This window comes from Macrobrachium nipponense, chromosome 20 (assembly GCF_015104395.2).
Source record: "Macrobrachium nipponense isolate FS-2020 chromosome 20, ASM1510439v2, whole genome shotgun sequence".
NCBI classification, from domain to species: domain Eukaryota; kingdom Metazoa; phylum Arthropoda; class Malacostraca; order Decapoda; family Palaemonidae; genus Macrobrachium; species Macrobrachium nipponense.
The window spans coordinates 28,112,090-28,138,467 of NC_061089.1; the positions used below are offsets into that span (position 1 = coordinate 28,112,090).

Below are 26,378 nucleotides of genomic sequence, written 5' to 3' on the forward strand. Positions count from 1 at the left end.
TAAATTTCAAACATCCACCAAAGATGGGATGAAGAAGCCTCTAAGAGAAACAAAGTAACTAGCACATCATTTAATACCTAGTTCTGCTTTCTTATGTGGTTAAAATTACAAATTTTTAAAGTAATTTGTATTCTTCCTATGATGCAAACCTATGCTTTCATAAATGGAATTTCATATAAATAAATATTTTTAAAAAATATAGTCGTACATATGTCAATACATACATCCTATACATGTGAACATATACTGTACATATATGTATATGATCTAAAATTTGTTGAGAACCTCCATCCTTAATAACAATACATAACTCTTCTATTTGTTCATACACGAACAAACCTTCGGTCTTGACAATAGGAATCTTGTGATATTTGGCAACGCTTGCGTAGATCAGGTGAAGAATGGTCGAAGACCATTCACCTACAAGAACGCGTCTGTCTCTTCTTTGACCGCCTGGGCGAGAGTCGTGTTAACCTCTCTTGGCCTTTGCCTGGTTCATTGCCCGTTTCGCTTGTGTTTAGTGTGTGTGTGTGTTTGGCTGATATTATGGCGGCTTCTGCTCCTTCTCAGCCTCTTCAACGTGTGCGCCCCAGAATTCCAGGTGTTCTCATTTTTTGGCTTCGGCAGCGACTGACCCCCACATCACGTGCAGCAGGTGCCGTTCTAATTTTTGTACTATAACAAATCCTTGCACGGAATGCCAGGCATGGCCTAAGTTATATTACATTCTTCTCCAAAAGTCTCAGCAAGGATAAAATGCTCATCCCTGCCACATTCCAATACATATAAACATATACTATATGTACGTGTATATGATCTAAAATTTGTTGAGACCTCCCTCCTTAATAAGAATACATAACTGTTCCATAACATTCTTCTCCAAAAGTCTTAGCAAGGATGAAATGTTCATCCCTGCCACATCCCAAAGAGAAAAACCTACATTCTAGATCCCAAAATGGTTATTTGATCAGCAAAGGTCTCGCCATCAAGAGGACAATCCAGTCGTCACAGAATGGATGGTTATCATCTAACATTAACCCCCTAGGGATAGAAAGTACCTTGTGATATCCCACAACTGCAAATGAAAACTTCCATTACATATTGTATGATAATCCTTATTATGCGCCACAGTAATTTATCAAATTTTCCAGGAAAACATTCAGCTCACTTGAATGGGCAATAAATGGGTTTATGGCAACACTTGCATCTCAGGTCAGCAATTAGAGGGAGAATAATCTCCCATAAGATTTCATGGCGAAGGTACTACATCTCCTTTATCCTTGTACTACATCTTTTATATTATTACGTTTATTGCCCCCCTCATCTACCCAGCATTTAGTTAAATTAGTAAATGGCTAGAAGTGCAGCCATTATCTCCAAATCAGCTGACTGTAGGAGGGAGAACGCATGCCAGAAAAGGCATTTCCGTTTAGGAGCGGGGGAAGAAAATAAGCCATTAACTTAGGCCTCGAGGTTAGATTAAGAAAGGCAAGTCACAGGAGTAGATAGGCCTTGATGTGAGCTTTAAGGATTCCTAGCATAAAATCTCTTTTCCCTCCAAATTCGCTGGTTGAGTTTGCGCATTTTCCAAACAATGCCGGAGGCTGTGTGTGAAATCTCAGGCGATTCAAAAACACCCAGCCTCAGTCTCAGTCCAAGACAGCTACTCTAGAAGGACAGACATGTCCACTCCTCTGACTGAAAATCAGCCCTTTGTCTTGGCACGCTGGTTGGACCCCCTTCATACATCACGACACATGTTCAAGCTTCTAAGGATCAAAGGTACGTCTAGAAAGTGCAAAATCCAACCAGCCCTGTTTCTCCAAGACGACTCTTGCTAGTTCCAATTTTCAAAACTCCCTTTTATCACTTCTCTATTAAAATTTCTTTCACCATCGGGGCATGTGCTACCCCTGTGACCTGTTAAAGCTTAAGTCTTCATTGAATATTTCATTTAAAAACACTAGTGTGTTAGATAAAACTGAATAACTGTAACTTTGTGCAAGAAGTCTATTTTATTCTGTGCCTAATCTGGGAACTCTTCCAGATATTTGCCGAGTCACGTGTCATGTTTCCACGCTCGCAAGTGCTGATTTTGGCCAGCTTTCCCCTATTGTGAGAGATACAATTGGTCCACGTGGAAACAAGTTGCTTTTACTTTATCCCAGGCCATTCACGGCCTCTTGTAAATAAATAATGTAGATTAATCAGCCGAGTTTCCATGGCGACCTATCTAGAGTAAAAATAACCAAATCAATCCTTTTTAAGGTAAGTTAGAAGCACTTTAGTCTCCATTTATTCCCTCTAACATTTTCCGTTTACGTATTTGGGATCTCAAGGCCACCCATTCCTAAGAATATATTTGTCCATAAATATACTCATGGACTGTTGCTGGTTTTAATCCATATTTTATGACAATATGAGAGCTGTAATTGTGAATTTTCAAAATAAAGGAAAAATAATAGAGCATATATAAATCTTCAACAACAACAACAACTCTGCATCCCAGTACATCTCATATATGTGTTCATAAATACACAATGGGATTGTTGGTGGTTGTAGTTTATATCTTATTACAATACATTATGAGAGCTATAATGGTAATTTAGCAAACTAAAGTACAAATAAATTAAAGAATATCTATGCTAACTTGCTGAAATTAGCTATTTTTATGTTTCAGCAAAGAAGACTTCCACACGATTGGAAGTACAGTATTCACTTTTAAATTCCTGTCGCAGGTACAAAAAATTGTTTAGAGCTTTCCACTGATGTTTGTTTTAATTTACAGACCTTAAAAGTTTGCCTGGTCATGGGGTTTTGTTAATATATATAGAGGTCAGCCTGTAAGGGTTAAGAACCCGAGTAAATCTTCTGAGTCATTTCTTATCCTGCAAAACAGTTTCCAGTTTCCTTGGCATATTACAGGACAGAACCACCTCAAAGGTCCCAAGGGCAGGCCACCTCTCCTGGATCACGGTATCCTTTATCTCAGCAAGAAAAGCTGCCTGGCACCTCTCGAACCAGAATGGTGACGATACCTGGAAGACAACTGATGAGATGACGGAAGCAACAGACTGCTCCAGGCGCTGATACTTCCATGGGAGAGAAGAGAAGTCAAGAGTCTGATCTCAACCTCTTCTTACAAGCCAATGAATACTTTCTTCTCTTGCCTCTTGTCACTGAAGCTAATCTTCTGGACTAGGAGGGAAGTTCCAGTTGCCAACAATAAGAATCAGAAGTTGGCAGTCTCCAAGCAAGGGCAGCTGGCCTGAGTGTCCCTATCTGGCCAATATTTCAGTAAGTGGTGTATTGTGTCCTGGAGGGGTTTGATCCCTTCCTGACAAGGGAAGGAGCGACTCAGTTGTAGGAAGCATAGCAGGGGGAGAGGGCCTTGGGGAAGTGAGATGGGAGGAGGAAATGGAAGAGAGCTCATTGTAGCCTTCCTACAAAATGTAATAATTTTCTTCCATCTCTTCTTTTCATGGTGGGCACACTGCAACTCCTGCCAGTCTACACTAGTCACACCTGTCTTCTCTCAACACTCTTTCACCCTATACAACATGCACACTTAGTGTGGATCCACAGCTAAGGGAGACATTTACTTCTTTACTGAAAGGCTTGTCTTTCCCTGCACATTGCCTGAATTCAGGCTTATTACCTTCCACTGTAGCCATCTTAAATACGGGCTTGTACAAGATGCACAATACTCAGACAAACGGGGGTCGACCACGTGGGTCATGCCCCACAAAGGGAAAAGCACTAAAAAGACCTTACCCCTCAAATAAACCTAGTTCAATGCACAGCAACAACTACTTTGCCTACTGGAAGGCACTCAACAGCACAATAAACATGGAAGATAGCAACCCTAAGATATTCTCTCACACATGGTGCACACAAAGGAAACCCCAGTAACAAAAACCGAATACAGTCAACAATAACCAGACACTTGACAGCTGAGAACAGTGGACAAGGTAGGCCACCGAGGTTGTGTAAGGTGCACACAACCTAGGCAACAGGTTTTGTTCTGGAGTCAATGACACCCGAAGCATGACTTTCACAAGAAACTTCCTTTATGAAAGCCTAAGTTTATATTCCTGTTGGAACAATTCTTTAGTTTTCCCTCTGGCAGACTAAAAACAGACTCAATCAACATTACTTTCACTCATTTAGATATGTAAATCAACTATAGAATCTCACTATAAAGCCTTAAAAACTTACTAAAAAAACCTTCAAAGCATCTTACCAAGTGCAAAGGAAATAGCAATTTTGACATTGGCACTAGGATGAAAACATGTTGGTATATTCGAGTCTGAATGGTCACCTTCTGTTGGCAAAAGCAATGCTAGTACACAAACTATGGCAGCTGCAACCAACACTAAACTTGGCCCATTCTTGCCTGAAAATATATAAAACTTTCTATGTTCCACTGCACTTTCAACACTTATAAAACTATGCTAATCATTTCTCGCACTATCTTAGACTAGTATCATCAAGAGTAAATGTTATATGCAAAAATATATATCACATCATACTCTGGGAATTAAATAATTCATTAGATAATATACCATACTCAAATCTAATTTATATGCAATTGAAGAAATGTTTATTTTTATTTCTCTTCTAATTAACATAAGATATCACTGAACCAATACCTCTACATCTTTCATAAAAACTCATATCAGAAGTCCAAGAGGTAAAACGCTGGACTTTCAGGCAGGGAACCCAAAGTATCATATGCAGTAACAGTAAATTTTTTTTTTCTTTCTTTTTTAATCCCTTTGGGACTGTTTAGTAACAGCCAATTCATATACAACTAGGTTTTAACTATGTAGACTTGTTTAAAGTACCTAAATAAAGCCAAAAAACTGACAAATTTAAAATAGAAATACTAATACAGACACTTTACCTGTGATTTACAAAGTAAAGACCAAAGATGACAAATTTTTAAATCAATTTGTATTTTTCATGGCTAACAAACCTGAGATCTTAACAGCAGGATTACTTTCCAAGCACCAGCTGGTAACTGGTTAAAATAATCAAAGATTGTAAAGCAATCTGTTAGATCTGGCAACACCTGTGCGTACGAGGTGGTAGCTGGTCAGAGACGCCACATTGGACCTCATGACGCTTCAGTCAATCCCCAACACAGGAGATAATAAGAGATAGAGAGGGGTGGCTAGAGGTGGGCAGTAAACATTAAGACCTCAGGTTTGTTAGCAATGAAGTATACAAATTTATTTACAAATTTGTAATTTGTTCATATGCGGAACAAACCTTCCGTCCTAACAATACAATAGACTTATACTTGGTGGGAGGTACAAGCATTCTAAACCAGCTGGGAGTTAACCCACCTGACCACCTCTCTATAAGAACGAGTTCTAAAGGTGGATCAATGCCCGTGAGAAGATAGATAATCTAACTGATATCTAACAACTCAGCTGTCTGGGTTCAATACAATGATATGTCATTGCATCCAGCGGACCAAAGAAAATTCTGACTATTCATATAAACCATAGAGTCACCAGGGTTTGTTATTACTCCTCACTTCCCCTTGCTAGAGAGAGGAGTATTTGCTACTGAACAGAGGGTTTGATTATTTCAAATAAAACAAAGCAAACCAACTATCAGTATGACTACCTTCTACTCACCTGTATCAGACCAGTCCAGCATATGACGTGTCTATTCCTCAACCCGCCCATAAGAAGAAGAAAGGAACAAATAGAAAGAGACCAGCCAACTCACTCATTCTCTTTTTCTCACAATCATCCTAGGTAGGTAAGATACAAAATTGTCCAGTGAAGGGGAATGGGCGAATTACACAACTTGTTGACCAGCCACCACAGGGCCCAAGGAAAACTTGTCCAAAGACCTGTGGGCAACATCTCTTGGGTAAAATGACGTGAACGTGGATTGATGCAACCAGGTACCAGCATTCAAAATTCTATGAGCAGCAAAATTTTTCTTAAATGCCAGAGGTACTTGTACCTCTGACATCATGTGCTCTGGCCTGCACAGACTCAGCAAGAGAACCATCAAGAGACGAGTAAGCCTGCTTGATCGCATCACTTATCCAGAAAGTAATGGTGTTCTTGGAAACTTATTTACTGGACCGACCAGTGCCAACAAAAAGCCTACAACACCTAGGTCTTAGATGCAGAGTTCTTTTAAGATAGCAACATAGGGCTCTGACAGGACATACCAAGAACTCTTGCGGGTCATTGTCTACAAAGTCATTCAAAGACGGAATGGAAAAGGAAGCAAATCTGTTGTTCTGCGTCGAGGGATTCTGGATCTTGGCCACAAATTCCGGGATAAACTCGGTTACAGACCCCCCAACCCTTGATATGTTTCACCATGAAGCTCCTCCCTCTTATCAAAGAAGCCAAGGCCAAAAGGAAAACTGTTATCAGCTTCAAATCTCTATCTGATGTTCGACGCAAGGGCTTGAAATGAGTTAGAGTGGAACTTTTCAGGACAAGCGAAACATCCCATGCAGGAGGCTTGAGTTCCCTTGGAGAACAGGTCTGCGCGAAACCCCTAAACAACAAGGAGATCTCCCAGGATGAAGAGGTGTCCATGCCTCTAAGACTTAACACCAAACTCAACACTGCTCTGTCGCCCTTGATAGCAGAAACAGAAGTTTTGAGTGGAGAGAAACCCCGTCAACAACACCAACCGCAGTAGACTGCCCATTTCCCCTGATAAACTGCTGAAGAGGACTTCCTAAGGTAACTGGACATACGTCCTGCTGTTCCCTGAGAAAAGCCTCTCGCTCAGAGGAGATATTTGATAGTATCCATCCGTGAAGAGACGGATTTTACCGACTGGTGAAACCTTTCAATGTGAGACTGGCAAAGAAGCTGCTGCCACAAGGCAATCTCTCTTGGAACCTCTGACAGAAAGAACAAAAGGTCCAGGAACCATTCTGCTTGCAGCCACAGAGGAGCTACCAAAGCATCCGGAGATTTCAAGAACTCATTACCTTGTTCAGAACTCGATGGATCAGGCAATACGGAGGGAAGACATACACCTCAAGGCTGTCCCAAGGGTGTTGGAAGGCATCCTCTGCTAGAGCAAGAGGATCCGGGACCACCAACGGTAAACTTCCAGTTTTCTGTAGAAGCAACTTGAAGAGGTCTAGCATAGGCCTCCCCCAAACCTGAAAAACCCTGTCTGCCACCACCTGATGTAGAGACCACTCTGTCCTTAGGATTTGGTTCCGACGACTCGGCCTGTTGGCAACCACATTCCTCTTGCCTGCAATGTATCTGGCCGAGAGTTCCACTAAGTTGTCAATCGCCCACTGGTGTAACACGACTGTCAATGAATGGAGGCGGCGAGACAACAGAACCCCCACCCGTTTGTTCACATAAGACGACCACCGTGGTGTTGTCGGACATCAGAACCACCGAATGACCCTCCACCTTCTCCCGGAACTCTCTCAGACCCAGAAAAGCTACCTTCAGCTCCAAAACATTGATGTGTAGCAGCTTGTCTTCCACACCCCAAACACTAACACAATGAGGTCCGCTAGATGAGCACCCCAACCCGTGAGAGAGGCATCGCAAAACGGAAGGAAGTTGGGAGGAGAACTCGGAAGGATACCCCCCAAGAGATTTGGGTCGTCCAACCACCAATGAAGGTCTTGCCTCACCTCTTCGGACAAAGGAACTCTCTGAAGAAGGGAATCTCCTGCTGGGGACCAGAAGTCTTTCAATTGCCATTGCAGAGACCGAAGATGAAAACGACCATGAGGGACCAGCTTCCCCAGAAGGACCTGCCACTGGTGAACCGGTTGTTCTGGTTGTGATAGGAACTTGCATGCCACTAACCGCAACTTCTCCAACCTCTAGTCCAACAGAAAAACTCTTGATGCTGCTTTATCTATAACCATACCTAGATAAAGAGCTTTCTGGTTGGGAACGAAATTCGACTTCTCTAGGTTTACTATTATGCCTACCTCCCGACAAAACTGAAGACAACAATCACTGTTCTTCAGCAGTTTCTCCCTGGAGCTTGCTAAGACCAGCCAGTCGTCGAGGTATCTTAACAGGCGAATCCCCTGAGCATGAGCCCTGAGGGGACGGTCAACAAGAAGCAAAAAACTTCCTGGACGAAGGGTGAATAGGAATCTGGAATTAAGCATCCTTTAGGTCTATTGACAGCAAGAAGTTGTTGTCCCTCACTGCTGCTAACACTTCCGCTGCGTCTCCATCTTGAACCTTGTCTTCCCGACAAAATGATTCAAGGTGGAAAGGTCGATTACTGGTCTCCAGCCACCTGTCGCTTTTGGTACCAAGAAAATGCTCCTTCCTCTAGAGCCCCTCCCAGGCTTATAGGGGCAGGATTGAGAGGGATGCTGCTGCTTACTGGACTTAGCCTGAGAAGGGGACTGAGAGACCCTCACCGAAGCAGAACCCTTAGGGGACTTAACAGGCGAAGATCTTACCTGTTGCTGAGGAGGAGGTGGGCGACATAAACATGCCTCTGACTTGGAAACCGCCTGATGAACCAACCTATCCTTAGTATCTGCCTGTCGTCGGTCAATCGTATTCTTTAACTCAGTCCTTGGGAACAGAAACTGCCAATCAAGGAGATCCCCATTCCTGAGCACCGATAAAGACTCGCAGTCCACTGAACTTAACACCTTGGACAAAGCTGCGTCTCTCCTGGCTAGGAGGTTGGCCCACAAGTTTGCACTAAGATGGGCCAGGTAAGAAAACGCCTTACCAACGGACTGCAACAGTCTAGTGAGTGAAGAGAAACTCACTAGACCTTCTACAAACCTATCCGAAGCAATTTTGGCTATTGCGGAGGACCACAAGTCAAGCCATGAGACCGCCTGGAAGATGGAAGCCGCCATAGTTTCCATAGCTAAGGTCTCTCGTAACAACAAGGAAGGACCTTCCGACCTAACTTGCTCTAGGGTTAAATCAGGTTTAAGTCGGATCACATCCGGGTTAAGGTGACGAGGCATCAAATGAACTACATTAGTTGAATAGTACTTCCTATACCACACGAGAGGAGGAGGAAGAAACTTGGACAACACCTTGGAATGTAGAGAGCCATCCCGATCCGACACCAAAGTGTTCATACGTTGCAAGACAGACTGAGCATGGCCTGATGGGAAGTTCAAAAATAGTCCTAGGATCCTGACTGGCATCCATCAAGGCTTCTATGCATATAGTGTGAAAAAAGGCTGAGCTTGTGTCCTACACTCAAGATTGTTGAACTCACAAATGGGATCAACAACCTCTGCAAAGGAAGACAAAAACTCTTGAGTGTCTCCCTCCTCCTACTCCTGCAATGGTCACCGACGACGTGAAGGCGGTGGCTTGGCAGTATTGTCCTATTTTTGCAACAACACTGATGAAGCTTCCCTAGGAAGCCTAGCATTCTGGACATTATTGATAGGAGAGAAGTCTCTAACACTCAAAGACCCTGTTACCGAAGGTTCCCAAGCGTCATCAAACAACACCACTTGCATGGTCCCGGCTCAAACTGCGTACAGGCTCATGTGAAGAACCACGTACACCATCGCTGAAACAATCATGTACACGTTCACGGGATGAATCACGTACATAGCCGTGTGACAAGTCGAGTACACGTCCACGAGACATCAACCGAGCACAGTCCCGAGACACGGAACGTCGCCGAAGAGAGCTACTCAAAGGCGACTGACTATTAAGGTTAAGACTTCTTCCAGGAGAATGAGGAACCCGCCCACAGGCCAGGGAAGCCTCACGTTCCTGACTGTCCATCACAGTCTTGTCAAGTGACAAATCCTTAAACACAGCTTGGACCACTCCCATCTCTACAACTTTCGACCTTTTAATCGGCGCCTTATCGTCCTTACACCGACGAACTGGAATCAGAATAGATGAAGGAGGAGTACCTTCAAAATCATCAGCACGTACGTGCAAGGCTGAGACACGTCTACGTACGGAAGGTGAAGACTCTTTGAATTTTGGCCTAGCCTAACTCCTTTCTTTCTCTATAAAAATGAATAATCTACCCACCTGTACGCTTTCTCCAACTCCAGTACACTCCAGAAATCACCTTAAAACACCAGCACCACAAGACTTACGACCCAAAACAACTCCTACCAGACAGAGAGCTCTCCCCTACCAACCACACACCAACCACACGTGCTTTCTACTCCCCCGTGTTATTGTTTACATCCTGCCGACGCCGCCGCCATCTTGTCTATGACGTCACAGCCTATGACGTCACAACACAACTTAAATACATCAACAGACACCTTCTAGAATCTACCACATGTTGTCTATATATAGGACACCCACCATATTTCAACAATGCATAAAATACCCATAAACAATATACAATAATCATTCACACTTATCTATACCCATAACAATTATACAATATATAATCACACTTATCTCTTTCTCCCTCCCCTCCGACTGTTTCCTAACCTTAGTTATTCCCCTCTTAATTTCCTTCGTCCTCCAACTCTTTACCCTCTACATAATTTCTAATACATTCCCCTGAAACTCCTGCTTTAGTTAATACATCAGCCACTTGCTCCTTTCCTTTTATCCATCTCACCTCCTTTATTTCCCCGGATTCAATGGTTTCCCTTATTGCAGCAATATCTATTTTTAATCTCTTGCTACTTACACCAGTGCTCGATTTGATGGCGGTCATTATGTTTTACTATCAGTGTTAACCAAGGCTTCTAAATTTCTCCCTCCTACTACCTCTTCCCACAAATGCTTGAAATATATCAATCCTTCTACAGCTTCCCCAACACTCAGGGCTTCAGCCTCAATGGTGGATTTTGCCACTCTCCTGGATTTCCTAGACTTCCACCATATGGGACTTCTCCTCTTCCATCTGTCAAAGAAATAATATAACCCAGTTGAGTATGGCCATCTTCTATGTTTCCAAATGAAGCGTCTGCATAGGCTTCCCAATAAACCCTTTCTTCTTCCATCTCACTTATTGTAACTTCGCCCATCATGCTCTTAGTTTTTCTCACAATTTTAATAAGTTTCTTCATATCCTGAGTTGTTCCTTCTTTAAATGCTTTACTTAATTCGCTAATATCATATGATATTTCTGGCATCGTGTGTAGTGATACCCAATTCAGCTGTCCCTACCACTGATCTGTACTCTGTTAACTCTTTTTGTTCTAGCACTCTATTACCCGTATATCTTCTAGCCTCTGGTTCTCTTATGGAATTTATATACTGCCACTGATTAAGGGAAAATCTATTCTCCTTCTGCTCTATTACTACTCCTATATACTTGAACCTTTTACTCTCTTGTTCTCCTACTTGCAATTTCCCTTCAATCTCCCAATCGTTTCCTTTAAGAATCCTTCAGTTCCTCCGTAGCAAAAATCATCTACGTGTGTACACAAAATGCCTTCCAATTTATTGTTCTTTTTCCAAAAGAATATATTAGGTTCTAGTCTACTTCTCTCACCTTGAAGCTCCTTCACTACTTTCAACCACTTTACAATACCATGCTTTTGCTGCATCCTTGAGCCCATAGACTGTTTTTCTTCAACTTCCATAATCCCCTCCAACCATCTTCCCTTGTGGCTTCAAGTACACTTCTCTTTGTATCTCGTCACCTTGTAAATATGCAGTTTTGACATCCAATGTATAACAATTCCAATTTTTCACCTTTATTATGGTTAGACAGAATTTTAAAATTTCAGCATTGCATGTGGGAGCATCCTTTCCCACTCAGCCATTTCTTCTTCAACCCTCTAGCTACCAATCTTGCTTTACATATCCTTTCCCCCCTTTTATCTTTCAGTTACTATCCATCTTGTAGATATAGCTTTTTGTCCAACATCATTTACCTCCTCATATACCTGGTTATCTCTCCAACTTAGAAGTTCTTTTTCTTTAGCTTCCATTATGCTTCTATTTTCAAATCCCAGCACACCTCCTCTTCATCTTCAATTTTTTCTACCTGACTATAATCCTCAAGTTAACCCACCCTTTGTCACCTGACTGTGAGTCTCGTATATTGTACGAATCAGCCCATGCTTGGCTTGATCTTTTTCCTGCAAGACCTAAAATAGGTCCATTTCTCTACTTGTCCTGTATCATTGTTTATTAGCCCTAACTCTATTTCCCTTTTTGAATTTTGGTATCTCCTTCCATTAACTCGCTTTCTATTGACCCACTTTGCCCGTTGTTATCTTCCACTGTTTCCTCTATCACCTCTCTTTCTATAGTCTCTTCTGTGTCTGCATTCCTTCTCTCACCAACCTATTATCTCCTCTCCTTCCAGCCAATCTACTTTCCCTTCATTTGGGCCATCTGACCTACCTTTCACCCCATGGGATTTATCAATTCTAGCCGATATCTCTTCTGTATCTGGTGATCGTCGTTGAATCCTTGTCACATGTATCCTAGCTATTCTCTTAAAGAATCCCCATGTTTGACTATTATTGTTTCCCCGATACTACCCCCCACTACCTGAGCAGGTCCTCTCCATTCATTTTCATTTTCCCTCTTATAGAATACCTCATCTCCTACCACTGCTTCTTCAAATTTATGTTCTCTGATGTTTTTGTTTAGCGCTATTCTTATTTTATTACAGGCCTCATTTTTTTATAATGCTTCTCTGGCCTTGTGCATTGCATTCAGTGTCCCTTACCATACCCTCTTCCATCCCTTTTTCTCTGCTTGCAGGACTAGAACTTTCTTCTTCTCCTATTAGGTTAGGCAGTGAAGGGTTTTTTCCAAATACTAATTGGTTGGGAGAGAAAACCTCCATTATTCATTAACAGTTCCTAGCACTCACTACCCATTTCAAAGCTAGGGACCAATCTACTTCCTCTTCCTCCATCATCTTCCTTACACTTCCCTTGATCATGCCTACGGTCTTTTCACATAATCCGTTGCTCCACGGAGATTCTGATGCTGTGGCTAATACTTTAATATTCCATTTTTCTGCCATCCTCCTTACTTTTTCATTTTGAAATTCTCCCCCATTATCTGACAATATTTTGGAGGGTGCTCCAAATATAGCAAACCAGCACTCAAAAAGTATCTTTATTATAGTTTCGGTTTCTTATCTTTTATCCAACAGGCCTGAACAATATCTCGTTGCCATATCCACTATTACCAAGAACTTTCTCTCTTCTATCTCTCCCACATCCCATCGCTACGACTTCATTGAACGTTTACTCCAAGAAAAGCCTACTACCGGTTTGGCGGGGTTTTCTTTCTTTTGTATTTTTTACAAACCTCACAATTTTTAATCAGTTCCGTTAGTAACTTTCTTATTTCCTCTTTTTCTTTTTCTTTTTTCGATTAACCCATTACTCCCATTGTGCTTCCTCTGTTAGCTTCCATATTTTATCTCCACTTCCATGACCAACTGTAAATGTAAGTTTCTTCATTGTGTTCTTAATTTCCCTCGGATTCTTTCCCTTCCAACCCTCCAGTAATAATTCTTCTACCTTCCTCCTCTCCTTATAGGCACTCTTAAATGACCCTGTTCGTCTTCTCTTAACTCTACTTTCATTCCCCCTAATACTTCTACTATGACACAATTTTCTTTCAAATTTAGGGTCATACCCATTTTACTCATGGTTTGCTTACCTATCAGCCAGGGTATATCACCTTGCAGAATTTCGTCTTCAAATAAAACTTTCTGTTTTTAGTATCACAGGTATTTCTATTATTCCTCTGGACTTATAAGATGTCTCACCAAAATTAAATACTTTATTAGACTCTGTCCTAGTGTCCCTCATTCTCCTCAACTCTTCCTGACTCAAATCCATGACAATACGTGCTAGTCACAATTCCCCCGCAAACTGTTGATTTACACCCTGTGTCCAAAATTGCATCAACCACCTCCCATGATGCTTCCACTATTTTATTAACTTCTCCTACATAAACCTCTTCTTCTTCTGTCCCATTTTCTGTTTTTACCTTATTTTCTTCTAGTCTTGTTTCAGTTTTCTTCCTATTATGAAAATTCTGAGGACAATCCCTAGCCCAATGCCATTCTGAGCTGCATATTGCACATACTGTTACCTTCCCTTCTTTGTTTATAGGATTTCTACCACCCCTTCCTCGGTTCCATCTTCCCCGATATCTTGGTTTTCCTCCCTCTCCCAGAACTGGCATTGCCTTCTGACGAACCCCACCATTCCCGTTCCTCTTTAGTCCCTAATCCCTCAAATAGTCTTTCATTGTTGCACACTGTTCCGTACTCTAGCTTTTCTTGCCCACAAGCCGATAATACCATTTGTTTTTGATTTTCCGTGAGATTTGCTTGCTCTATTACATGATACCCTTGACTTCGCCTTCAAGCGCGCCTTTCCCCATTGCTCTTTCACACTCAGATGCTGCCTTCTCGTATCTAATTAAATAGTCCGCCATATTTTCACTAGATTCTCTTCTTATTAGAAGGTATCTTTTTATTCTACCGTAATTCTCCATTACCGAGTCTTTTAGATAGGCTTTAATCTAGTTTCTCTAGGATTAACTTTGGGACCCTCTGTACCAGTAAGTTTATCTTTATCTAATGCTTCCACTAGCTCTCGGGCTTTCCCCTTTTAAGCTCATTCTCATTTCTATCGCCGGGTATTTTGTATCTTCTCCATACAACAATAGCCATCTTCGGCTTGACCTTTCCATTCTTTGTATTCTTCTTGTATCCCGCTAAACCTAGGACATTCCCTTCTCCATCTAGTAGTCTCCCTTTGTTCACTGTCGGATCCAGGCATCTTTGATCAACCACGCTCTGCTACCAGTTTGAATTTTGGCCTAGCCTAACTCCTTTCTTTCTCTATAAAAATGAATAATCTACCCACCTGTACGCTTTCTCCAACTCCAGTACACTCCAGAAATCACCTTAAAACACCAGCACCACAAGACTTACGACCCAAAAAACAACTCCTACCAGACAGAGAGCTCTCCCTCCCCTACCAACCACACACCACCAACACGTGCTTTCTACTCCCCCGTTGTTATTGTTTACATCCTGCCGACGCCGCCGCCATCTTTGTCTATGACGTCACAGCCTATGACGTCACAACACAACTTAAATACATCAACAGACACCTTCTAGAATCTACCACATGTTTGTCTATATATAGGACACCCACCATATTTCAACAATGCATAAAATACCCATAACAATTATACAATATATAATCACACTTATCTATACCCATAACAATTATACAATATATAATCAGACCTCAACACTCATACTGTCACAAACATGTCCATGAGGAGAAAGACAGCCATGAAGAGAAGATGACGATGCATTTCCAGCACACGTCGGAGACACACGACCATGTAACAAAGACAAGGATGCCTTCCTTCCACAAGCTTCACTATCAACCCCACTAACACAAACCTGCGATGGGGAAGCACAACCTTGCGGGGCAGTTGGTGAAGGACCCCTCTCACTTGCATGAACACGGACGTGACGGTGTTTGAGAAGGAGATAAATCTCCTTCCCTACAAGACCTCTTAGAAGCAGGAGGTGGAGAAGAGACCTTAAGTTTACAATCCATCTTTGCAGCGAAGGCAGAAAACCTCTCTTCCAAATTACGTTTACGATCCATCTTTGCAGCGAAGGTAGAAAACCTCTCTTCCAAATCAGAGTCCAGCCTCTTGAAGACTGCTTGAAACAACACCTTGGATAGCTCAGCAAGAGAAGATGATGACGATGACGCCATAGCGGGAAGCAATGACATCATAGAGACAGGAGGATGAGCGGCCACTTCAACCAACATCACAGGCTGAGAGGGCATTGGGAGTGACGTCACGACATCTCTATGACCAGCGCTAGTCGATGGCCTCACTGGCAGAGCAATAAGGTTTGACCCAGGGACTGCAGGCAAGGCTCCACAAGATGGCTGCAAGATTAGATTAGATTAGATTATAAAATTTTTGGCTCATAGCCAAGCGCCGGAGCCGGGGGGCCATTCAGAAGATGGCTGCAAGCGAGAGCCAACATAGAGGGAGGCGGGAGAGTGATGGGGGCCGGGAGAGGGGCACAAGCCTCCAAGAAATGTGACAACAGTTCATCCAAGGAGGGAGAACCTCATAGCCCAAGTGACGCCCAGACCGCCGCCATCTTGGATGACTCTGAATCTGCAACAAAGGAATTAGATGGAGCAGCCTCCTCCCTTTCGGAAAAATAATTGGAATCCACGGGAAAGGGGGCTACATTAAACATAACATAACCCTGTGGGGATCCTGGTACTTCCATCGACGCATCAATGGAAGAAAAGGAAGATGACATGGGAGCACTAGAACTAGCCACAGGAAGAGCAATCAAGGGAGAGGAAGCAGCTGAAACGTCCAGACGAGGTGAAGAGAACCCCTCCTAGGAAGGAAGAGTCGAAATTCTGCGATGTTCCCTCTTCCTATAAAACACCCTCCACTGTGACTTAGGCCAGGAACGACATTCCGGGGAAGGGTTTGTTATAGTACAAAAATTTGCTCTGCAACTACTGCAAGTCATATGCGAATCCGTAGCCGACAACGCCAAAAATCTTGAGCATGGAAAACCCTGAATGCCCAGGCACATGCATTGACAAGGCTGTGAAACTCGGAGGAAGCCATAATAAACTAAAACAATCGCATCCAACACACTGAAAAAAACAGAACACAGGCACAAAACAACCGGCTTGGAAGGAGAGCAAAGCGCAAGCGTCTACTCCCCAAGGTGGTTGAAGTAAGACTGAAGCGTCATGAGGTCCAATGCACGGTATCTGACAAGCTATCACCTCGTGCACGCTGGTGTTGCCAGATCTCACAGATTCATTGCTTTACAATCTTTGACTGTTTTAACCGGTTACCAGCTGGAGCTTGGAAAGTAATCCTATTGTTAAGACCGAAGGTTTGCTCCGCATATCAACAATTATAACATTAAATCACAGTAAGTATACTAAATAGCAAGGTTGCAAATATAATTTCTCTTACCCTGGGAAGCCCCAAATACTGGTCGTTGATTGCGTCCACGATACCCATCTGTCCCTAACACAGCACCATGCTCCGGAGCCTGGACGGACTCAAAACGATCACTATCCCCTCCACTCTGGAGATCTGGAACACCCTTCACCAAAGTGGCAGGAATGTCCTTTCTCCCCAGAATCTTCAGATAAGAGAAAGGGAAGAGAAGTTATTACTTTTGTCAAACAAGTGAAATTAAATCTTAACTGCTGTATTAATATGTATAAAGTATTTTCAGTCTCTCTGATTACCCTTTCTCTGTTCCTGCATTCTTCCAGTAATTCTCTTATATTTGTCATTCTTTCATAACTGGAAAATTAATAATTTGTTGGTGAGAATTCATTTAACAAAAAATAATATAATACATATATGTTGGAAAATAATTCCAATGTTCACAAGGAAGACTTGATAAAGTATTGAAATAAGATAAGGGTAGTATACAAAGTACTTTTAATCCTGGAGGTGTTCCTTATGAAATAAGGTCTGAATGGCTTTTTACTTCTTGAGGTGTTCCTCAAGAGATTTGTTTCTTGAGTTTCTAGGCACAGTCTGCTCAGGCTCTACTGAGCGTGATCATGTCAATATGTAGATAAGAACAGACAGATCTGCAATGTTAAGTCTGGCTCCTTATATGCAAGGTGAGTGGCCTGAGGCAGAATGCTTGGCAGCTACAAATTTCTAAATGCATGTGGCAGAGATGCTTGTCTTTTCCCTATCTGTAAACACCACATCTATGTAAAATAACACTGACAATGCTTTCATACAAATTAAAGATATTCATTAAGTCCTGTAGATCTGCTGGACATTTCACAAATGCAGCTGTCTGAACTACAGCTGAATTCTGCAGCAATGGCCAGCTCTCTTTTTCAACAACTTTCATCACTACCGCTAATGTTATTACACAGTTGGACCTCTCCAAATACTAACAAAAAAAGCTATACCCATGACCTGATTATGAAGAATAGTCTAGCCCACCAATGAGGGATTCCCTGAAGCATACCAATGTAGTATATAGTTGTCCCAACTAAGATGTAGAGATGTCTACAATGAAACATGCAGAGAAACTCCTGTCACACACAAGAAAGGTTACAAAGAACATGCAAGAGACACCCCAAATCGACATCATAAAAGATTACATAGTAAAGAATAGAACCGACTATACCTGCACCTGATAATGACTCCAAAACCTCAAGAGGGAAAAGAACATGCATTCCTGGGTGTGAGCAACCCCAGTGCAGCTGCGAAATCTGTAGCCATGTCTCAACCAACAAAAATATTCATCAAGAAATATCTGCATCCTAATCATTATGCCAGGAAAATGGTTAGCACCATCCAAATCACTCATAGAGGTTGGAACAGCATAACCATTTAAGCTAAAAATTGGTTTGCAAGAAATCTCATTCATTAATCACGTTGCAAGATCTTATTATCAGCCTCCCCCAATTAACTTGTATTAAGGAGCCAGACTCACTGCTGTAGAAACAGTCTACTTTTGTCTTTTGGCATGACTATCCTACATAGAGTCTGAACAGAATGTGGCCTAGAAACTCAAGAAACAACTTACCCAAAGAAAACCTCAAAGAGTAAACTTAGAACTGTACTATTACTTTCTTTTTTATTTAAAAAAAATCCACACCAAGAAATGTTTATTATTTCATTTAAAAAAAAAACTGACAAATAAATTTTCATAATAAAATTCATTATTTGGATACTTACCTACTATTGCTAAAGATAGCTTAAATCCCCTAACTCATCAGCATAGGAATAAGCTATCTTTAACAGTAGGTAAGATTCATCCCAAATAATTGGAGTTAGTTACAAAATAGGCAAAAATGAAAGCACATTCAAAAGATTAAAAAAAAACTTTGTACAAACTTAATGCAGCTGATACAGTAATCACATTAAATTACATTTCTTTAAAAGGTCTTCTACTTTCACATACTTACTTCCGAATTACATTCGCTGCTGTGAACCAAATGGTAAAGACATAATTTCAAATGTTTCAAAATATCATCAATAAAGCATATCATCATGAAAGCCCACATGAATTAATATGAATTTTTCATTCCAAATTTACAACCAAGACGACCAAAACCATTTTCCTTATATTTTAATCATTTACTTACATCTTAATCTATTTATTAATTTTATGTATTTATTATTTTTAAAGTTTTTTTTTTTTTTAAACTGGTCTCTTCTTTTCTGATTTCTGTTACCTTCTTTTAGAAGCTTGTTGCATATGATTAAGGTTCATGTTCTGAATAATAATAATAATAATGACTATGTGCTCGAATGACTATTATAAAATGATGGTAATAATGTAATACATATTAATTATACATAGCATACATCTAAAAATTGTGCACATCAAGTTTGTGTGAAGTACATACAAACTATGGATGTATACAATACATACATTAAATTAGCAATTTCATGAAGTCTGTCCACTTTGACTCACACATCCAAATGATTTATATGGATGGCCTAATATTTTGGTATTCTTGTTCCTAGTTTAACTACCATTGAATTCCTCTAGTTGTACAACACTGGAAATATCAAGTCTGAAATACAAATACAATATCCAAAAAGAATGTCAACATCACAATTTTCTTTCAATGAAATTTTATATATACTAAACAAACAAAGAAAAAAGTTACGCAAGATACTAATTCACTGGTGGAGTCCCATAACAAACATGTTCCAACCATTATCATTAATTTAATTAAGGCAGCATGTCACTTATAAATAAAGATTTACAGGGCTAACTGTTCTTAAATAGGGAGAAAATTGAGGTGCTGAAAACATAAAATTGGATAACTTGATGATAAATACCAAACTGGAACAGCATTAAAGTAAAAGACAGAAACTATGCAGGTTTTAAGTACCTTTATTGCTAGTTATATCATGGCATAACATTTTTTCACAACCTGTAATTCTTAAATGTAATGATCATTTAAAATTATACCTTTCAATAACAGTATTGAAGCGTACTGCAGCTTAGGGTTTGGGTATATACTGACAATGTGGGTACTAACAATCAAACCCACAATAAGTGAAAGGAAAAATCTTCAAACATTTGAATGAATTCTCTATATTCAATAAGTTTGTCCCACTCCCAGTATGAGTAGTCTTTTATGACTTTTCCCGTAAAACTTGAATATGTTCATAAGCTGAGACATTGCACTATAACTGTTAAAGAACCATGCACAAATGCTACATAATTTTTCTGCTATTCTTTATGGATACATACAATACCCATAAGTTAGTTTTCTTTGTTTCTTATTCTCTAAACTGCCATGAGTTATTTTCTATATCTGTTATTCTCTAAACCTTATTCTTTAAACATATGTTCACTTTTTTTTACTTTGACAAATCACAAATACTATATTGTTTTAGAAAAAAAAATAGGAACATCTACACTATACGATCAAACCCCACTTAAGCTATGTATGGCAAGCACATAAAATCAATTCTCTCAGAACAAACCTGTCTGCTCCCATCTTCACATATTTGAAATCTTAGTTTATCAGGTGCTAGCACATTAGTCAAGGTAGCATCAGAATGGGTGATGACAACATCAATACAACAGTGTGGCCTGATCACACCTTGAGGACTTTCTACTCTATAACGTCCTGGAGCATTGCACAGTACTGTAATAGAGAGAGAGAAATTCATTCTATAAAACAAGTGGTGTGGCAAGAATTATCCACTAATTTCAATTTTCATACGACAAAATTTTTTTAAACAAAACCTGCACTTAAAAATAAACACTTAAATGTAAAGAAGCAAGAGAGTTAAGTAAGAAGAGACTAAAATAAATGGATGATATGTAAAAGGCAATCAAACTTGGGCCAAGGACAATACACAAAACCTTTAATATTGTTTACTGAATACCCAGCAGCTAACTCCATCTAATAACTTTAGACAAGCAAACCCTTTACTGAGACCTTTGCCCACAGTGGGACGGCCTTCATCTCGTCTACCAATGTTAACTTTGTTTCTTCGGAGGAACAAAAATGAGCACCAAATTACAGCTAGTAAAAATGCATTTCCAGCATACCAAGGTGTTTCTATTGATGGAAAATACATATTACTTAACATTAAGCATGTATTAAATCACATAGTTATAATCTAGTTCTATTTCAAAGATAAAAAATTTTCCCATTAGAAACTAATAATTTGCTATTTGAAAGGAGGAATAATAATTAACCATGATTACCCCTTATCTTTCCCAATTGGAGAATAACCATTAGACTCCCATTCATCTTCACTTTGATATTTCAGCAATGTATGGGTAATAAAGCTACACTGACAAAGATAACATGAAGGTACAGTTTACGAAAGCTACCTAGGTATCAAGTGGAAAGAATGGGAGTAAAATATAAAATTACATGAATATCCTGTAACTATATGAAAACAATGACGGGACACTGGAATTAACAAGTGCAGAAGATACATGCGGGCAAAGAGAAAGAGCACCACTACAAGAGGCAAGTGGAATGTAGAGAAGACAACCAAAATGGATATAGTATGAAGATCCATAAAAACTAACTAAAAAATCAGACCTTGGACTGGACAATGCATCAGCTACACTACTAAAATACATTTCAATTCAGACACCACAAAATATTAGCTGTAACCAATATTTAACACCCCAGTAAGATCAGAGAGGCAGTACCAATAACAAAGTTTTCCTTAGTGATGAGGTCTGAGACAACAGTGTGAAACAACATGAGACCATAGATCCAGCACTAAAATAGTCTCTGCACATAAATTTGGGGACATTAAAAGTATGGATGAAGTAACTTTTACATCTGAGTTGCAACACACTCAAAGACTGAATGAAATGCAGCATCTACTATGTGATCTAACACAAATCAAAATCATTTCCTACTCTCTTGTGCTTTGTTCAAGTCTCTTGTTACTATGATGATTATTTAAGTACAATTCAAATTGACCAGTTTTAAAAAAATGAACTCCAGATGATTGGAAAGTACCAAATACCTTAATAAAAGGGAAAAATATTAGAAGTGTACTTCTCAACCACTACACTGCAAAAAATCAAGTCCTTCTACACAATAAAACATGTTTTTCATGCTAACCTATTAATCACACAAAACCTTATTCCCATGCACTGGCTTTTTATTTGATAACTTGTTTGATCATGAATAAAGAAGACCCACAACAAAGCCAACACCTGAATAAGGAACCTTTTATGGCATTCTATTCTATAGTACGTGGATTTTGTAGAACCAATCAATACTAACACATTCCAAATATTTACCACAACAAAGCAATTGACAATTAAAGAATAAAATGAGAGCTTGATTGTTAGCAACATTCAATATGGATACCAACACTTACTTTGGTATGATATTCGGAATTCATAAGGATTATAGATGGTCACAATTTGCTTGTGCGTCGACTGATCATTGAGGTAAAACGTGAGTGCTGTAGGAAAGACGAATACTGGGACTCGTCCATCCAGCCCACCTCCCTGCATCACCACATTACCTGAAAAAAAAATTAATATTGTAATCAATATTTTCCATTACAGATAAAAATCTTCATTAAAATATTTATTATTTCTATACTTACCAACTTTTAAGATAGCTAATACAATTTCAGTAGTGCTTGTGACTTGAAGGGAGAATGTTCTGCGTCTCTCTCTCACATGATGTCTTCTTGTAAATTTGCTCGTAAGTATACCAAGGGGTTGCTTTTGTTTTTGTTCTTGTCTTTTACAATAGTTATGTCAGTTGAAAATGTAATTTTACAAAGAAAAGTGCAAAGAAATATTAGGAAAACATGCAAAAATAAAAAAAAAGTTACTGAATCTTCGTTCTTTGTTAATTTACGTAAATATTTTTCAACAAATGTGCTAAGAATTTGTTACTGCTTTTATTTCTTATCTGTTTTTATATTGTGTGTGCAGTAATTATAATTTACAATATAAAATAAATTCATTTATTAGAAAAAACTTATATAAGTTGGCAAAATTTACAACTGTCTTGTAAAAGAAGCCCCACAAGGGGTTGTAAATACATGAAGTCATTTTCCCCATGTACATTTGCATATCTTCCTCTTTCCATAGATGTGTTTTTTTCATAAATTGGCCAACCTCAAAGTTTACGCAGCCTGAGGAGCTGCATATTGATATATTTACCTGTCCAGTAAGGGTTAACTAATAATAATGAATTTTAAGTCACACACTCCACTGGTCATCACTGTATATATTAGACTACATTTATACTGTACAGTTTCTTACATGAAATTAACTGTTAGGTAAATAATAATCAACTGGAACAAATTAATAATAGTTAATACCATGATGTAGTTGTTAAATTCCTTGCTAACATGAATTCAACACACAAGAATGATCAAATATGATTCTCTTTAGATTTTTTATAAGAACATGAGGGGAAATAAATAAGTTAAGCCCAGTATGCATTTACCATCAAAACTATGAATACGTTGTTTTATTTTTAGTTGTTTTATTTTTAAAGTGTTAGCTGTATAATACATACGCTACACATGAAACCTTGTATAATCTTTTCTTCTCCCAAAATTGTCGGTTAAATTTTTAGCCAATAACAATTTCACAACTTCTCCTGGTGAAGTTCTTGGATGTTGCCAGACTCATCCTATTATCACACACCCCCCATACATTCAGTTCAACAACAGCAGCCTTGTTTGTAGGAAGTACTACTCATAAGAATATGATAGGTTTTGTATGAAAACTCACGGCATAAAATAACTTTGACCAAAAGTAGAATAATCCCTACTAACAAAAACAGTTTGGCTAACTGAAGATGTAGATTACTGAGATTAGGACAAGATTTGGAAGCCTTCTTTCTGTGTAATGTCCATCCTTAAGATAGACAACTGGTTGTGCAATGCAAAAAGAGATGGTGGTACCCCCTTGCTAATGAACAAGTGTTCAAGATTAGGGGTTACGATAAATTGTCATTTGATTTTATAATTCAAGCCACTCTAGGTATGATAAGCATCCCCTATCCCCAACCCAAACATAGGTCAGGTAGGACCTCAGGTCAAGAGAGGTTATGTTATGTGAGGGAGGGTGAAGTTCAAGAGGTTATGTTATGTGAGGGAGGGTGAAGTTCATATGCATCCCTGTGTATTTTATATTTTACAGGTTACATAGATTAGTCTACAGACATTAACCATGTATTTTTCTGACATGCTTACCTTGTTTTAAGTATTTTAGACCATTCTTGTTCATGCAATTCGCTTATACATGATAGACCCGTTTCCCAGTGAGACCTACTTATATCTACTTATAGCTGTTTCGTATAGACACAGGCTAGGCAGACAACAAAAATGAGTCTTTAACACCAAATACAGTGGTCAGACATGCACAAAACATGAGATAAGCATTCAGAGAAAATACAAAATTTAGTACAGTGGTCCCCCGTATTCAGGGGGGATGCGTACCAGACACCCCGCCCCCGTGAATAGTTAGAATCCGCAAATAGTTGGAGCCCCTATAAAAATGCTAAAAACAGCCTATTTTGTTAGTTAAGACTCAAGAAAAACCCAATAAAAATGTTTATACAGGCAGTCCCTGGGTTACAACGGGGGTTCCGTTCTTAAGACGCGTCGTAACCCGAAAATCGTCGTAAGCCGGAATGACGTTCTTGAAAACATGTCCACAGGGAAAATTTCACTAATTTGCAATTTTTCTTAGGGCCGTATCTCTAAAATTATCACTAATTTACTTTTTTCATGTGCAACACTGTGTATTCACAAATTACTGTATATTTTCATTAAAATACAAGAGAGAGAGAGAGAGAGAGAGAGCGAGAGAAGAGAGAGAGAGAGAGAAGAAGGGAGGGAGAGAGACGAGAGAGAGAGAGAGAGAGAGAGAGAGAGAGAGAGAGAGAGAGATTACATAAAACCATTAAATTCGTTGACCATTGTATGGCATTGTTAAGCTCCGAGTGTATCTGGACAGAAAAAAGACAAGGGAAGAATTTTCTTTTGAAATTAGTTATTGTATTATTACTACTTCTATTACTATTATTATTATTTGAAAATATAATAAACACGTGCATCTACCATAAAAATTCTCTCATCTCAGTAAGAAAGAGGAATTATCCTTACAAGTGAAATGGAAAGGTCATTTTCATCTCTTTAAAATACGACCATTATGAATTTTGTAATTAAAGTTTTATTATTATTATTATTAAATAACTGAAATTATCAATAAACATTTTACATACTAGTACCATAAAAATTCTTTCATCTCGGTAAAAGAGAGAGAGAGAGAGAGTGTTTATCTCTCTCTCTTCTCTCATAAAATACTTATAACGCTTCCAGCGAAAGAGAGGGAGGGAGTTACCATTATGACACATTATTATCTTGTGTGGCAAAAAAAGAGAGAGAGAGAGAGAGAGAGAGAGAGAGAGAGTTAACCTTAATTAAAAGTGACATGGATAGATTAGTACGTATTGTATTTCTTTAAAATACTATCACATATGAATTTTGTAATTACAGTTATTATTATTATTATTATTTGAAAGTATTAAAAACAAATAGTACAAGTACATAAAAAATCTCGAGTCTCAGTAAATGAGAGAGAGAGAGAGAGAGAGAGAGAGAGGGGGGGGGGGGGAAATCCTAGGAACACGTGATTGCAACACTGCAGCTCTTCCCCCTCCTGGCTGTCACAGAACTTGATATATCTGACAGTTTTAGTACCTGGATCTTGAGGAAAAGTTACTGAAAGAAGACTGGGATTTCCTTCATTCTTCCATAATTTTTTAAATATAAGCTAAAATCTTACTAATTCACTATGGTATTTTCTTTAATGAATTGATATTATTGCTGTATAAATTAATATTAATATTTGAAAATAGTAAATCATTTATTTATCATACAAAAAAACATACATCTTTGTAGTAGAGAGAGAGAGAGAGAGAGAGAGAGAGAGAGAGAGAGAGAGAGAGAGAGAGAGAGAGAATTATTATTTTTATTGTGTGATATCATTTCAACTTATTAAACTTACTAATACAGTATTAATCAAAATTAATATTTGAAAATTTGTAAATCATTTTTGTATTATAAAAATGTATTTAGTCATGAAAATAAACATCAAAATACACTAATTAGCGATTATTTTCGTCGGAAAATAGTTCTGCGTATGAGGTATCGTTAAAAGGCATAAAAAAACCATCGTAACCTTGGAATTTGCGTTGTAATCTAACCAGAAAGTTAGTTCTGTTAATTATGTATACTGGAAACAAGCAATGATTTTTTCATTATTTGCGCTTTTGGACTGTTATAAACTGTGCATCCCAAGCTAGTGTATTCATTCGCTCGGAAACTAGTTCCGCATATGAGGCGTCACTAAAAAAATTAAAAAAATACGACATAAAAAGTGTCGAA

General features: G+C 39.2%; 1 protein-coding gene across 3 annotated transcripts in view; it reads right to left on the reverse strand.

Moving 5' to 3' along the window:
• The window catches only part of LOC135224019 (motile sperm domain-containing protein 1-like), a 41,662-nt gene that overhangs the window by 13,030 nt on the left and 2,254 nt on the right, over nt 1-26,378 (reverse strand). For all 3 annotated transcript variants that reach the window (XM_064262944.1, XM_064262957.1, XM_064262951.1), the window contains exons 2-5: nt 22,335-22,484; nt 20,457-20,620; nt 16,941-17,112; nt 4,244-4,396 (exon numbers count right to left, since the gene is read on the reverse strand). In XM_064262944.1, coding sequence (XP_064119014.1) covers nt 4,244-4,396; nt 16,941-17,112; nt 20,457-20,620; nt 22,335-22,473 — 628 coding nt within the window. In that variant the 5' untranslated portion in view covers nt 22,474-22,484. The remainder of the gene's footprint in view (nt 1-4,243; nt 4,397-16,940; nt 17,113-20,456; nt 20,621-22,334; nt 22,485-26,378) is intronic.